This window comes from Chenopodium album, chromosome 19, assembly GCF_948465745.1.
Source record: "Chenopodium album chromosome 19, dcCheAlbu1.1, whole genome shotgun sequence".
In the NCBI taxonomy this organism is placed as follows: domain Eukaryota; kingdom Viridiplantae; phylum Streptophyta; class Magnoliopsida; order Caryophyllales; family Amaranthaceae; genus Chenopodium; species Chenopodium album.
In genome coordinates, this window is record NC_137852.1 from 20903407 (window position 1) to 20918428 (window position 15022).

At 33.4% G+C, this 15022-nt stretch overlaps 1 protein-coding gene across 1 annotated transcript; it reads left to right on the forward strand.

Annotated features, from left to right (window-relative positions):
* The first annotated feature begins 8785 nt into the window (after positions 1 to 8785).
* LOC145594920 (uncharacterized) lies at positions 8786 to 13784 on the forward strand. The gene is made up of 8 exons (XM_081651271.1): positions 8786 to 10397; positions 10816 to 11042; positions 11121 to 11453; positions 11801 to 12047; positions 12137 to 12256; positions 12344 to 12535; positions 13197 to 13320; positions 13438 to 13784. Exons 1-8 carry the CDS (start codon positions 8847 to 8849, stop codon positions 13674 to 13676), a joined length of 3033 nt encoding a protein of 1010 aa, XP_081507397.1. The 5' UTR covers positions 8786 to 8846; the 3' UTR covers positions 13677 to 13784.
* The last annotated feature ends 1238 nt before the right edge of the window (positions 13785 to 15022 follow it).

Consider the following 15022-nt stretch of genomic DNA (forward strand, 5'->3'; position numbering starts at 1 on the left):
AAAATGTATTAATTGAGTTTAAGTTAAACCAGATCATTATGAAAAAGCCCGTCAAAAAAAAAAAAAGATCATTATGAAAAAGAGAGGTTGCACAAGGAACATTAATCCTTATTGGCTTTTAATTTGTAACCTTAGATTTTAACATGTTTAATATTTATTTTGTTCCTATCATACATGTGTGTTTTTTAGAAAAAAATATCGATAATGAAATTTGTACCATACCAAGTAAGAAAAGAACTATTTAATGAAGGGTTTTTTTTTTTTTTTTTTTTTTTTTTTTTTTTTTTTTCATGTGGTACACAATTACACTTTTTTTTTTATTTGAATACTATGACCTTGTACTAGATTCAACTATTCTAGAGCTAAAAAAATAGACATTAAAATCTCACAAATTCTCTTCATCACGCAACCCTTATTTTTTTTTTCCAGTACCCTCTTTTTTTTTTTTCATTTGGTCACACTTCCCTCCATTTCTTCCCACCTTTCTCAGTTCTTTTTAAATTATTATTCTTTGATTAGTATGATCTTCTTAATTCTTTTAATATGTCACAAGCATTTTTTCAATCTATAATGTTTTAATCATTCGACCTTTGTTGTTTTCTCTTATTTTATGCAAATAAACTACCCTAGTTATGGGGACATATATATACATCACTAATCAATACTATCTTTTGTGTGTGGATTTGTGTGTGGTGGTGGGGCGAGGGGAGAGAACATTATTAGTCACATTATATTAGACCTGGCAAATAATGGGTCATTCGGGTCGGATCAAAAGGTTTTCGGGTCAAGTTCGGGTCGGGTCGGGTTATTTTGAGTTTCGGGTTGATTTTGGGTCGACTGATAATTGGGTCGAGTCGGGTATCGGGTTAACACTTCGGGTCGGGTCAAGTTTGGGTTGGGTCAATTTTTGGGTCCAATTTTCGGGTCAACTTCGAGTCGGGTCATATTCGGGTGATGCATTGGGTTAAATTCAACTTTGTATGATTGTATATATATATTTATTTATTTTTTGACGAAAAACTCACTAAATTTATTAAGGCTACTTTTTTCATGGAATATATATAGTAATTGTTTGACTTTTATTGACCTTGTTTTTTTTTGTGTTTAGATTGAGAATCAATTTCAGGATCTCCTTAAACTAAGGGGGATGCTCTATTTATTGAGTTATACTTCACTCTCTTATTGATCTTAGTTTTAATACTATCATTATCGTTGTCATTGTTGTAATAATTTCTTTATAATTTTGGTTCTAGTCACTTTGGGTTTCGAATATATTTGGGTCAATTAATTCTAGTTATAGGTCGGGTCAACTTCGGGTCTCGGGTTAGCTTCGGGTCGGGTCGTTTTGCGTCTTGGGTCAACATCAGGTCGGGTCATTCGGGTTTCGGGTCAAGGTCGGGTCAGTTCCACTTCGGGTCGGGTGTGGGTCGGGTCGGGTTGATTCGGGTTTTGGGTCAATTTCGGCGGCCACTGGTTTCGGGTCGATTTCGGGTCATGAGTCGAGTCATTCGGGTCGGATCATCGGGTCTGGGTCAAGACTGCCAGGTCTACATTATATTGTCTTTCATTATGGAAATCATAGGAAAAATACACTTATTATTACAACTATTGGCGATTTACTTTTAATAATCTTAAGGTTTATTATCTAATAATCTCAACTACGCTATGACTAAGCCTCAAATAAGATCTTAATGACCGGTAACCTACTAAAGGGGTAAATATTTTTTTTTGTTTATTTTAAAAGCCACGTGTCAGCACTACGTAATTGGTCTAATATAAAAAAAATAGTTAAATAATTTCTTAAAAAAGAAAAAAAAATACAAAAACTATTCCCAACCATCGCCACCCCCACCCTTCCCCCACCATGAAACCCTAGGCCAACTCTATCCCACCGAAAACCAGTCGGCCACCTCCCTAACCCCCAGAAAATGGCCAACCGACCTCCCCAACCCCCAAAACCATCAACCACGATGTGCTTGAGGCGTGGAAACCATGTGGAGTTGGATGCGGCTATGTTGATATGAGTGGTGTTGCGAGCTGCTATGGTGGTCAGATTTATGCAACGATGAAGGCGAAGTGCGGTGTTTGGTGGTTGTTTAGCCTGTTTTATTTGCTGTGATGGATGTTGAGATTGAGGAGATCAGATGTGGAGGCTGTGTGTGGCTGGTAATTGGTGGTGGTTGGATCTATGACTCACTTGGTTATAGGGTTGCTTGTGGTGCTGCTAGGTTACTTGATGAAGGTTGGTGATTGGTGGTGCAACTAAGTGATTGTGGGATTGATTGGTGGTGGCTGCTTGTGCGTTGAGTGTGAGAAGAGATCAGGAGGTGGTCTACTTTCTTGGTTTTTTGGCGAGGACGGAGGGAATGAAGGGAGAGGTTGGTTTAGGTGGTGGGGTTGATCATGGCTAATAATTTTGGGGTTTGGAGGGGTCGCCTAGTTGTTTCGGTTGGATAGGGAAGGCGGCCAACCGTTTTTCGGTAAGTCGGGGCCTAGGGGTTTGCCTTGGGTTTCACGGTGAAGGGTGATGGCTGTTAGGTTTTTTTTTTTATTTTTTTATTTTATTATTTTCCCTTTTTATTGTAATTTTTTTTAAAACTGTGACTAATCACGTGTTGACACGTGTATGTATTGGAAACTGTTGAGGTAAATATTTTTCTTTACCAACAAGTTAAATACTCTATCTTGTTCTAGAGTATTAGGGGGCTGCCCCTCGAGTTACCAATTTCAAAGATTTATAACCTTGCTAACCTTATAAGGAAGCTTTCCCAAAAGAAGTAAAACAAATTAGATTGCTCAAAGAAACAAGTAGATAAACATATGACAAAAGATAGAGTTAGGTCTACAATTGTGTAAGCTGAAGGAGAGATTACATTCATGATCATGCAATTGGAAAAGACGAATGATCTTCAATACATGCTAGATGATAAGCTACACTATCGCTTGGCTACTAAGCCAAGGGAAAACTAGAAAAGCTAAGAATAAAGCTTAAAAGAAATGAATTGCATGCTTGTTGTTGAGTTGTTTGTTGATCTCCTTCTTTCGATCTCTGCACTTCTATTTATAAGAAAAATGGAGCGATTATGGCTGGCTCCCTTAACAGTTGTGCGGTTATGCTTCTTGGCGCCAACTCTACTTTGAAAATTAAAATTCATCCATCAGCCTTCTAATCCGGTCTTTATGCAGTTGTGCCCTAATGGCGATATCAACCCAATGGCTATTATGTTTTAAATCCAACTAACCAAAGGCCCTTCACTAATTCTAGGACTTTCCACTTAGTCAAAGTCGAGAAAGTCAATTAGAAGTCAAAAATCCGATTTTTGGGTGTAACAATTACTCCTCTGTTTTAAAATACTTGCCCCAATTTCCTTTTTCGGCCGTTTTTAAATATTTGCTCCATTTTCTTATTTGAAAAAGCTTTTACAAAATTTAAATGTCACGTCATCTACTCAATTCCTCAACATGCCACGTCAACCGCACTACCAACAATACTCCATGTTATTTCAAACATATTGTAAAAAATATATGGATGAGAAGGTTCGAACACTTGTCTCTTAGAAGCAACGTTGTTGTTTAACCATCCAAACTAATAGCCAATTATGCTTTAATGTTGCACACTAAATAATATTATACTATAAATGTATTGAAAATACATACTACTTGCTTTAAATGCTTTTAAAAGTTACGTAATAGTTGCACAACTATAAAAGTAGTACCCTGGGGCAATGCCTGGGCTAGTCACTAGTTAACAATGTTAACAAAAACAACTATCAATAGTGACTTGACATGCATCATCTAAAATCTTTATATATTTTTTGGGAAATGGCTACACATACATTCAATGTATGTGGGAGCCACATACATTATTGTATGGCATCATTTCATTGATAGTTGATATGGGCCCCAAACTCCACTAATTTTAAATTTTCATTCAAATTTGAATTAAAATTTCTGATTTAATTTCATGTTTAAATTTCAAATATTTTGTCATTTCCAAAGCTAGTAATTTAATATATTTTTATTTTTATTAAAAAAAAACTGTTCATTTCTTTTATGAATAGCGTTCCAGAGAAATAGCAAAAGGGCGACCATGGAAGATGGAAAAAAAACTTTGAAGTTGCTTCATTCATGTCGGTATAGAGTGTTGAATATACGTCCTCAAGTCAGATTAATCAATGTAATTGGATAAATTTATCGAGTTTAACTGGACAAATTAAACCTCCTGAGATTGTTAAGAATTTCAAGTTTTAATTAACAATGTAAACTAGTGTAATTATTTGCAATTATGTATGTATGTATGTATGTATGTATGTATGTATATATGTATGTATATATACACACACGTAGTAGTGTAGTATTGTTTAATGGGGTTGATGAATATGGTGAATGATGAAGAATAGAACCAAAGTTCAGAGATTCAGAGTAGACAAAAAAAAAAAAAAAAGATAGAAAAGGCGAGAGAAAGAGAACGACATTGTGGAAACTAGTGTAATTATTTACAATTAAAATGATCTATTTTTCCCACATACATGCATATTGTTGTATTTAATCATCTACAACAATTGTAATTAGTTTTTCACCTTTTTCTATTGAAATTGGTCATCTGCTTCTTCTTCTTCCCATGATCTATTGAATTTGGAATTGTTTAGAAATACAATAATTATTAAAGTAACAAAAGTGGTCAAAGTTGTATTCGTTAGTAAAAAAATGGAGAGTCGATTGACCTCAACAATGGCTGAAAAAGATAAAAGGTCGACGAAAATGTGAAAAAATTCTGATAATATTAAACACTTTAAATTACTAATTTAATTAGTAACACAACCAGATTGTTTAGTACGCGACCGTACTCCCCAGGCGGAGTGTTTCACGCGTTAGCTGGGCCCCTGATCCGTGTAGACCAAGGGCGAACACTCATCGTTTACGGCATGGACTACCAGGGTATCTAATCCTGTTCGCTCCCTTCATATGTCGAAGAAGGACCATTTCCGCTCATAACACAAGCTGTTATGTTTGGTAACCAAATATAAGAGACGTATCACTACTTATTATTAACAAACAAACAAAAAAAATCCTACAAATGTCGATGTTTATCTTGCAATCTTGATTACTAACAATGAACATAAATTTGCACCGATGAAATATTATCTCCGAGTTCGATCCCTCACAAGTACATAAGTTATCTTTTTTAATTTTCAAATTTTATTTGTCCTTATCCTCCAATTGATATTTACAAAGATAGTAATAAATATTGCATCCTAAATCTTATGATGAGTAAGAGCCTGTTCTCTTACGTTGAAATTCAGTTCAGTTCAGTTCAGCTCCTAATTTCCTTCTCTTATAAAATATTCATTTCAGTTCAGTTCAGCTCAGTTCAGTTCAGTTCAGCTCAGTTCAGTTCAGCTGAGTTCAGTCAATGAGAATAGACCCTAAGTTATATTTTATAAATACACTTTTATAGTAACAACAAAACCCAAAAAAAATTGTGAACATATAATTATTAGTAATAAATTGATATATTGAATATAATTCTCAATAATTATTCAAACTTTGAATACTATACATAGCCCATGGTTTAACTTAATTTCAAAGTTACCAATTTACCCTTAATAACTTAATAAAACATATTAATCGTTATAGGAAATAAGACAACATTATATTGATTGCGTGTAATGGTTTTTGTTTAAATTATTTTCATGTTCGAGAAAAAGAGGCGACAAGTGTTTAAACTTATGGATGATGTGAAATAAACATAGTCACTGAAAAATCATAAGAAATAAAAGTTGAATAAGTAAATATATAGTAATCGAGTTTCACATCAATATTAACCATTGATTTGAATACTAAAAGTATATGATTAATTACTGAATATATTTTGTTTGCTAAGCGTTTACATGGTGAATATCAGAATATCTCACAATGTTGGTAACTAACACGTTGCTCATAAATTGTTACACATTAAATTTGATACCGGGTTCGTATCTCATCCTTAATCACAACGATTTTTTATTATATTTTCTTTAATCACATGATTATATGGTAACAAAAAATGAAAATATAGTATTCGAAACTATATATTTATTCTTATATGACACTTTTTTTAGTAACAACCTTTAAAAAAAAAAAAGTAATAACTTATTATGTCGTAAACACATTGGATATTTAGTAATAAGTGACAATAATTATATTGTGTGTAACCAATCATGATTCGATTTAAACTCTTAATTATTTTATATAAATCTTCAAATCTATAATGTAAATAATCTTAATTATTTTATATAAATTTTCAAATCTTCAAATCTATATAACACTTAAATTGTAACTCTCAAGGCCTCAATATTGTTTCAACGTTGATGTTTACAAGCATATAATCCATCCTTTTTTTTTAAAAAAAAAACATCCTTTTTTTTTTTTAAAAAAAAATCCTTTTTTTTAATAACACTTTGTATTTATTTTATTAAAACTTTGTATCTAATAGTACTTGTTTTTATTATTAACACTTTGTATTTATTGATACTATACACAGACTAGTCTTTCTTCACATATTCAATATGAGTTAATTTTTTGTTGAAACATAATATGAGTAAACTAGTATATGTAAATATGATAAAATTAAATAAAAAAAAAATTAAACCTACTTATTTAGTAACCCAAATAAAAAAGATAAATTATAAACACACGGGAGTATTATTTAGCAAGAAGTGATAATTGTAACCTTAGCTTTTGTGATTTCATGTTAGTTGTCAATTATTTGATTAAAAACCTTCATAAAGAAATGAATAAAACCCTCCAATATATGAATTAATCCGTACAACACTTGATAATTCTATAATTGTAGCTAACACCTACTTAATTTTATATAGTTCCTTATACGTAATAAAAATATAATCTGCTCTTTTCTTGGTATGTTTAAAATTTTTGTAATAGTAATAATGACAAATTACTAACACTTCTTTAAAAAAGTTAACAAACATAGTAAGGTTAAAATTGTCCAACTTCATAATTTTTCTGAAAATATATTGATATGGATGTCTACAAAAAGATCTTTAAAAAATAATTCCATTGGTTTTTTTAGAATAATTTTTTAATTTGTAGTTTGTAAAATATCGTCAAATGAAGTATGATTCGATTCTTATAATAAACATCTCTCTTCATTAATGACATTGACTATGATGCTATTTTCTCAGTAACAAAATTATATATTTTAGTAACCTAAAATATTTTTTTAGTAACAAGAAAAATTATTTGGCGCCAATGAAATTTGTCCCGCCTTCTTATGGTAAATGGCGCTAAAAACCAAAAAATTTTCCCTCTCAATTTTCCCTCTCATTTTTTAGTTAATGATGTGTTGTCTCTTTTTAATTGGTAATGTATGTTGGGACCACATACATTCAATGTATGTGTATCATTGTCTATTTTTTTGAAATACTGAAATTGTGTTTAAGTTTGTGCACTAGCATATGTTTTAGTTACTAAATTAGTCTGTAATGAAAATTAGTTAAGAGTAACACTAGATTAGACATTTTTTCTTTGGAAATTAGGTTTTAAATAATCTTTTAATTAATAATCCTAAGTCCTAACTTTGAAATATTATTCCTAAAAATTAGGAAATCCATTTGAAGCAGGTTTCGGTTCAAATTGTATCGGTTAAAATCAAGGCGGATCATTATCGATTTGTGTTAATAAAATAATGGCAGGCCGCAACGGGTCAAGCTATAATCGAGTTAAGTCCCACAAGACAAACCAATTAAAAAGAAGAAGAAGCTTCGCGGGAAAATAAAATTATAAAACTAATTTTTGTATTAAAGTTCCCTACTCCCAACTCACTAGGAGCATCTAGAGAAATCAATCAAATCATCATCTTCACACTTTATTTCTCACATATCTCGTGTTGCCCCATTAATTCTTCTCTTATTATTAATATTTTTTCAAATTTCAACCCACTCTAATTTATTCCACCCAATTTGTAGCATTTTGTTTTAGTAGCTTAGTTTTATTTCTAGTGGAAGAAATAAAGGCAAGCTAAGGGAACATTTGATTCTTTTGTTTCAGGTTGGTAATCTTGTTATTACATTTTTAAACTATTACGCTATGTTATTTTACTTGATTTAGTTTTTAATAAAGCAGAATATAATCCACTCTTTTCTATCTTTATATAAGTTGACAATTGTAACTTCAACTAAGCATTATAAAAAACGGATTCGCTTGATATCATTTTCTTAAGAATGCATATGCTCCTTGTTAGGAATTTATTTAACAAGTTGTCACATTATCTCGACCTTTTATAATTTACAAGTAATATGGAATACTTCTCGTTAACAGTAGAATTAATATACTTTTACTATTTTGCTACTTTGGATTTGTGGACAGAGCATGAGAAGCCAAGTGAAATCATGGCTAATCTTTTGTATGCCATAAATTTTGTTAAAAGAGCTTGAAATACAAAAAATACAGGTTGTTATAATTTAAATCGTTTAATAGTACTAGCTAAATTCTTGGTAAAAGTAATGGAGTGTTTTATTTGATCATAACTAATAAGTAGATAAAATGGTAATGATTCTTAAAACTGTTTTAGTCCCAAGAATATACCTTTTTACCTAACACTTTTTAAATTTCATAATTATCTTTGTTGTCTGGATGACATGGCATGTTCTAGACATTCTAGTGCACGACAGGGTTCCACATGACACGTCTACTTGCTTAAAAACGCTTTTTAATATATCAGTATACATGGAATATGGAGAGTAATTAACATAAATTTTTTTTTTCAGGTGTAGAAGTCATTGAAGTGATCATACTTTTCAATGAAATACACCCAATTGCTAGGATTTTGATATAGGCAAACAGTTATGGCTTGGTTTAGAGCTGGTTCGAGTGCAGCAAAGTTTGCTGTGAGGAAAACTTTATCTTATGGACAGTCTTATGTAAGAAGAACATATGTTATTCCATCACAAAACCGCTTTTTTCACTCTACTCTACTGAAGCCGAATGTACAAACAGCTCCGGTTCCACACCCCGTGCCCCTCTCTAGGCTTGCTGACAGTTTCTTAGATGGGACTAACAGTGTGTACTTAGAGGAACTTCAGCGTGCTTGGGAAGCTGACCCGAGTAGTGTGGATGAATCATGGGACCAATTTTTCAGGAATTTTGTTGGGGATGCTCCAAAACATCCTGGTGTTTCAGGGCAGACTATCCAAGAAAGCATGAAACTGTTGTTGCTTGTAAGGGCTTATCAGGTTAATGGTCATCTGAAAGCGAAATTAGACCCACTGAACTTAGACCACAGGGTAGTTCCTGAGGTATTAAGCCCGGAATTTTATGGTTTTACTGAAGCTGATCTTGATAGGGAGTTCTTTATTGGTGTTTGGAAGTTATCAGGGTTTCTGTCAGAAAACAGGCCTGTGAAAACTCTCAGAAGTATTCTTGACCGGCTTGAGCAGACCTACTGTGGGAGCATTGGTTATGAGTACATGCATATCTTTGATCGCGAAAAATGTAACTGGTTAACTGATAGAATTGAGACTCCAACACCTGTGGAGTACAGTAAAGATCGCTGCAAAATAATGCTTGATAGGCTTGTATGGAGCACACAGTTTGAAAATTTCTTGGCAAATAAGTGGTCAACAGCGAAAAGATTTGGCTTGGAAGGTTGTGAAGCTCTGATTCCTGGCATGAAAGAGATGATTGATCGGTCAGCTGAGCTTGGAGTTGAGAGTATAGTCATGGGAATGGCTCATAGAGGAAGACTAAATGTGTTAGGAAATGTTCTTCGAAAACCACTTCATCAGATTTTTAGCGAGTTCAGTAGTGGCAGGAAGCCTATCCCTGAAGACGCGCTCTATGTTGGAACTGGTGATGTCAAGTATCATTTAGGAACTTCTTTTGACAGACCTACTATAAGCAGGAAGAGGATTCACCTCTCTTTGGTTGCAAACCCGAGTCATTTAGAAGCTGTGGATCCTGTTGTTGTTGGGAAAACAAGGGCCAAACAGTTTTATTCTGATGATTTGGAAAGAACTAAAAATTTGGGGATATTGATTCATGGGGATGGCAGCTTTGCCGGGCAAGGTGTTGTCTATGAGACTCTTCACTTAAGTGCTCTTCCAAACTATACTACTGGTGGAACGATACATATTGTGATTAACAATCAGGTAGCATTCACAACTGATCCGAAATCTGGAAGGTCTTCTGAGTACTGTACTGATGTTGCTAAAGCACTTAATGCTCCTATTTTCCATGTAAATGGGGATGATTTGGAAGCTGTTGTTCGGGTCTCTGAGCTTGCAGCAGAGTGGCGGCAGACCTTCCATTCAGATGTTGTTATTGACATAGTCTGTTATCGTAGGTTTGGTCATAATGAAATTGATGAGCCATCGTTCACACAACCCACCATGAACAAGGTAAGTCCTTTATAGTATGCTAGTTTTCTTAGCTTGCATTCTGTTTGTTATAAGTGCTACACCATTTTTTTTTATCCCATGATCTTAACTTCGCCTGCTTTGTTTTAATTTGGTTGTTTTACTTGTTCAAAGTCCAGAAATACATCTGCATCTTCAAAAGTCATCAGCATTTGTATCAGACAGAATGTTACATACTCTTGATCGAATAAGTGAATACTATCATCTCTTTCTCAAAAACATGGCAAAAACATCGTGTAGTTAAACTGTAACTGTAAATATAGAAGATCAATTGAATGAAACATGTTAGCACTTGATAAAAATATATAATACAAAGATGATGTTTCCTTAAATTTTCCAATTACAAATTTCTTGTAAGTTATAGATGCATAATACTTATGATTGAAGTGGCTGATTTTAGGTCATTCGCAGTCATCCCCCAGTTCTTGAGAAGTACAAAAGAAAACTTCTTGAATCTGGAATTTTGTCAAAAGAAGATATTGAAGAGATTCAGAAAAAGGTCAACAGAATTCTAAATGAGGAATTCGAGGCAAGTAAAAACTATGTTCCTCAAAAGCTGGATTGGCTTGAAGCAAATTGGGCAGGACTCAAGTCACCAGATCAGCCTGCCCAGATACAGGATACCGGGTACATCTTATAAGATCATTCAGATATCGCAATTTAATCTTTTGTATCTGCTATTTGATAAGGTTTTTTCAATCACAGGGTTAAGGCAGACATTTTAAGAAGTGTTGGGAAGGCCATCTCAACCCTCCCGAAGAATCTCAATGCCCACAAAGTGGTAAAGAAGATCTATGAGCAACGCCGTCAGATGGTTGAAACAGGACAAGGTGTAGATTGGGCCTTTGCAGAAGCTCTGGCCTTTGGGACTTTGTTGGTAGAAGGGATTCATGTTCGCATTTCCGGTCAAGATGTTGAGAGGGGAACATTCAGTCATAGGCATGCTGTACTTGTTGATCAAGAGACAGAAGAGAAATACTACCCACTTAAACATGTCATGGAAAAGCAAAAAGCCGAAATGTTTACTATCAGCAACAGGTCAGGTTTATATATTTTGCATTGTTGTTTCGGTTGCTCATATTTTGTACATGCTGGTTGAATGATCTTAAAGACATTAACCTTATTCTAAGGTCTATTTACTCTATTACCTTAATAACCTATTGCTTAATGTAATCTTGCTGAACTGAAGTTCATTTTTATCTGAGCTTATACTGAAGTTAATTTTGAGCTTAAGTTTTCTAGTTTTAGCAAAGTTTGGTTTTCGACCTTTTTGAGAATAATTATGCTGATCCATTTACATTGTTAGCTACATCTATGTGTTGGCTTCATTATGCATACAAGTTTATAAAACTTCCCTGATAAACGTGTTCAATATTGTTATGTAGCTCTCTCTCAGAATTCGGTGTTCTTGGATTTGAGTTGGGCTATTCGATGGAAAATCCAAACTCACTGGTGCTTTGGGAAGCTCAGTTTGGTGATTTTGCAAATGAGGCACAAATTATATTTGATCAGTTTTTAAGCAGTGGGGAGGCAAAATGGTTACGTCAAACTGGGCTTGTGGCACTGCTGCCTCATGGCTATGATGGTCAAGGACCTGAACATTCGAGTGCTCGTTTAGAACGTTTTCTTCAGGCAATTTCCCCTGAAAATTTATATTTTTTTCTTACAGTTTTCCTGCATTGGGCTGTAAGTCTAATAATTTGAAAACTTGTGTTGCTCAGATGTGTGATGACAACCCACATGAGATCGCAACTGACCCGACAAAGCAGATCCAAGAATGCAACTGGCAAGTGGTTAATGTCACAACCCCGGCAAATTATTTTCATGTTCTGAGACGTCAGGTATATTAATCTAGCATGAGACATCCATATTAGCGCCTTTTGAAAGTTTGTCGTCGTTCAGAAGAATTGACATACCAAATTTATCAGGTCCACAGGGAATTCAGAAAGCCTCTCATAGTGATGTCTCCTAAGAACTTGCTCCGCCATAAGGACTGCAAATCAGATTTATCTGAGTTTGATGATCTGCATCAAACTAGCTTTAAGCGTCTCCTGGAGGATCAGAACTATCAGTCTGATCTTGAAAAGGGTGTTAGACGTCTAGTTCTTTGTTCTGGCAAGGTATTTAACATTCACACCTTTCCTGATTCATATCTGAAATCGTTTTAATGAGAAAACTTGGCAAAATTGATTGCCCGCATTGAAACAGATCTTATGTGAATCACGCCTTCTTTGTTTCTTCTACTCTTTATATTGTTTTATTTACCAGTGTAGTATGTATGACAGTAGGAAACTTGAAACCCCAATAAGGTTATGAATTCTTCGGAAATACTCAAAATTTCACGTGTACACTTGATTGTCTTGAACCATTTATTTGTAGGGAAAATGTGATAATGGAAAGCAGATCAATGCGATATGTGCACACAAATGGCCTTTGAGATAATTTTGACTAGATGCAGTCTACCTGATATATGTACACATGCATTTATACATGAAAATCAAGTTGAGTCTTATGCAATTATATATATGTTTTAAGAATGTCTTGTCCCTAAACCTAAGTTCAATTTTTTGAGCAATTAAAATACTCTGTTCAAATTATGTAGCCTTAACTTGTCCGATGCTTGAATATGTACCCGTGCTTGAATCATCATACCCGTGACATGTGTAGATACCAAAACATTTAAAAACTTTGAGGTGTTGGCGCCCTAAATAGAACTTTCTTCTATAGAGGTGTTGTGGCTTTCCTTTCTTTTATCACTCTTCTGTTTTGTGTAATATGCAGGTTTATTATGAGCTTGATGATGAGAGGAAGAAAAATAACAGCACGGATATAGCGATATGTAGAGTTGAACAAATCTGTCCTTTTCCCTATGATCTAATCCAGCAGGAATTGCAGAGATTTCCAAGTATGTTGCTTAGTATACAGTATATTGTCATAAGTTAATTATTAAAATTCTGACAGTAAACTTGCAGTATCAAATAATCTCCATAAATTCATATACTTTTCTTTTTGACTGTTTCAGATGCTGAGATAGTGTGGTGCCAAGAGGAGCCGATGAATATGGGGGCATTCAACTACGTAGCACCCCGTCTTTGTACTTCCATGAAAGCTCTTCGGAGAGGAAATATGGAGAGTATAAAATATGTGGGTCGTCCTCCTTCTGCTGCCACAGCCACCGGGTTTTATCAAGTTCACGTTAAAGAACAAAGCGAGGTTGTGCAGAAGGCCTTGCAGCCTGAACCAATTCATTTTCCTTGGTAAAGATTATGTCTTCTGTAAAGACATGCATTATCCCACCTCATACCATTGATAAATTACGGTTGTAGACTTGTAGTGTTATGATAATGGAGTTGTTGGGTTACCATCAGAGCGGGATCACGAGGTCTTACAACGGACTTTTGTTTGAATTTATTGAACCAAATTTTATAATGTAAGACTTCTCAATTATTTTAAACTAGTACAGGCGTACAGCACCACGATTTACTAATAATATTCATATTTATCTCGCAAAATTAATTGAATATAAGAATAATAATTAGTTTATGTAAATTAGTACATTAACTATAAATTCTATTCAATGTTAAACATTAAATTATATTTTTTTGATTAAACAAAATAAGTTTAGATAAAATAATTTAGAAAAAATAAGTAGAATAATCATGTAGAACCGTATAAACTAGTAGAGTACGTATAAAAAAATCAGGAATACTTTTCAATACTAGATGGGTTCCATTCACCCGATTTTCACTGATATGAACTTATTAGACCTTACTAAAAATTATTTTAGGGTTCGTTTGGCAACAATGTTAGTTTTTTGTTTTTGGTTTTTTGTTTTTCTAAATCATATGATATATGTAATATAATGAATAAAAATTTAGTCAAACTTATTAAGATCATGAAAATTTTGAAAACTGACAACAAAAAGTGGAAACACCTTTTTCTTGTTTCTTACTTTTGGTTTTATATTTTCAAAAAAGCTGACACTTGTCACAATGTCATTAATTATTTTCTCATCACTTTCATTATTTCCTTATTTAATTATATATTTTATTATATTCTTATATTATATACAAGTTTAGTCCCCGTACGTTGCCCGTATTAGGTAGCTATTATTTGTTTAAATAGTTGTCATTTTTATATTCGAAAAAAGTGTAATCATAATCCATTAATTATTTTGAAAGAAGCATTGTTTTTATTTAGTTTTGGAATAGATGAGGAAAAAATTAGAGGAAAAAAAGGATGATGTCAAAAATAGTTTAGGCGGGAAATTTTTTAATAAGAAATTGACCTGTGTCCTCTAATGATGTCAGCATGTTTTGTTTTAGTAATAGTTAATAGATATGTATGATTCTATTACATGATATTATCAATCATAAGGTTCTATTACATAATAAGATTCTATAACATAATATGCGTGATTAAGGGCATGTTCACGTTTACTGAACTGAGTTGAACTGAACTGAAATGATTGGAGCTGAACTGAACTTAACTTAACTGATACGAGTTGAACTGTACTACTGAACTGAACTAAACTGGTTGGAGTTGAAATGAAATGAAGTGAACTAAATTGAACTGAACTGAAATTAAGCTAAAGTGAACATACTTTA

Coding starts and splice junctions, on each gene's coding strand:
- LOC145594920 (XM_081651271.1), top strand. CDS start 8,847: ATGGCTTGGTTTAGAGCTGGTTCGAGTGCAGCAAAGTTTGCTGTGAGG. Junction 10,398..10,815: donor CACAACCCACCATGAACAAG/GTAAGTCCTTTA, acceptor GGCTGATTTTAG/GTCATTCGCAGTCATCCCCC. Junction 13,321..13,437: donor GGAATTGCAGAGATTTCCAA/GTATGTTGCTTA, acceptor TGACTGTTTCAG/ATGCTGAGATAGTGTGGTGC.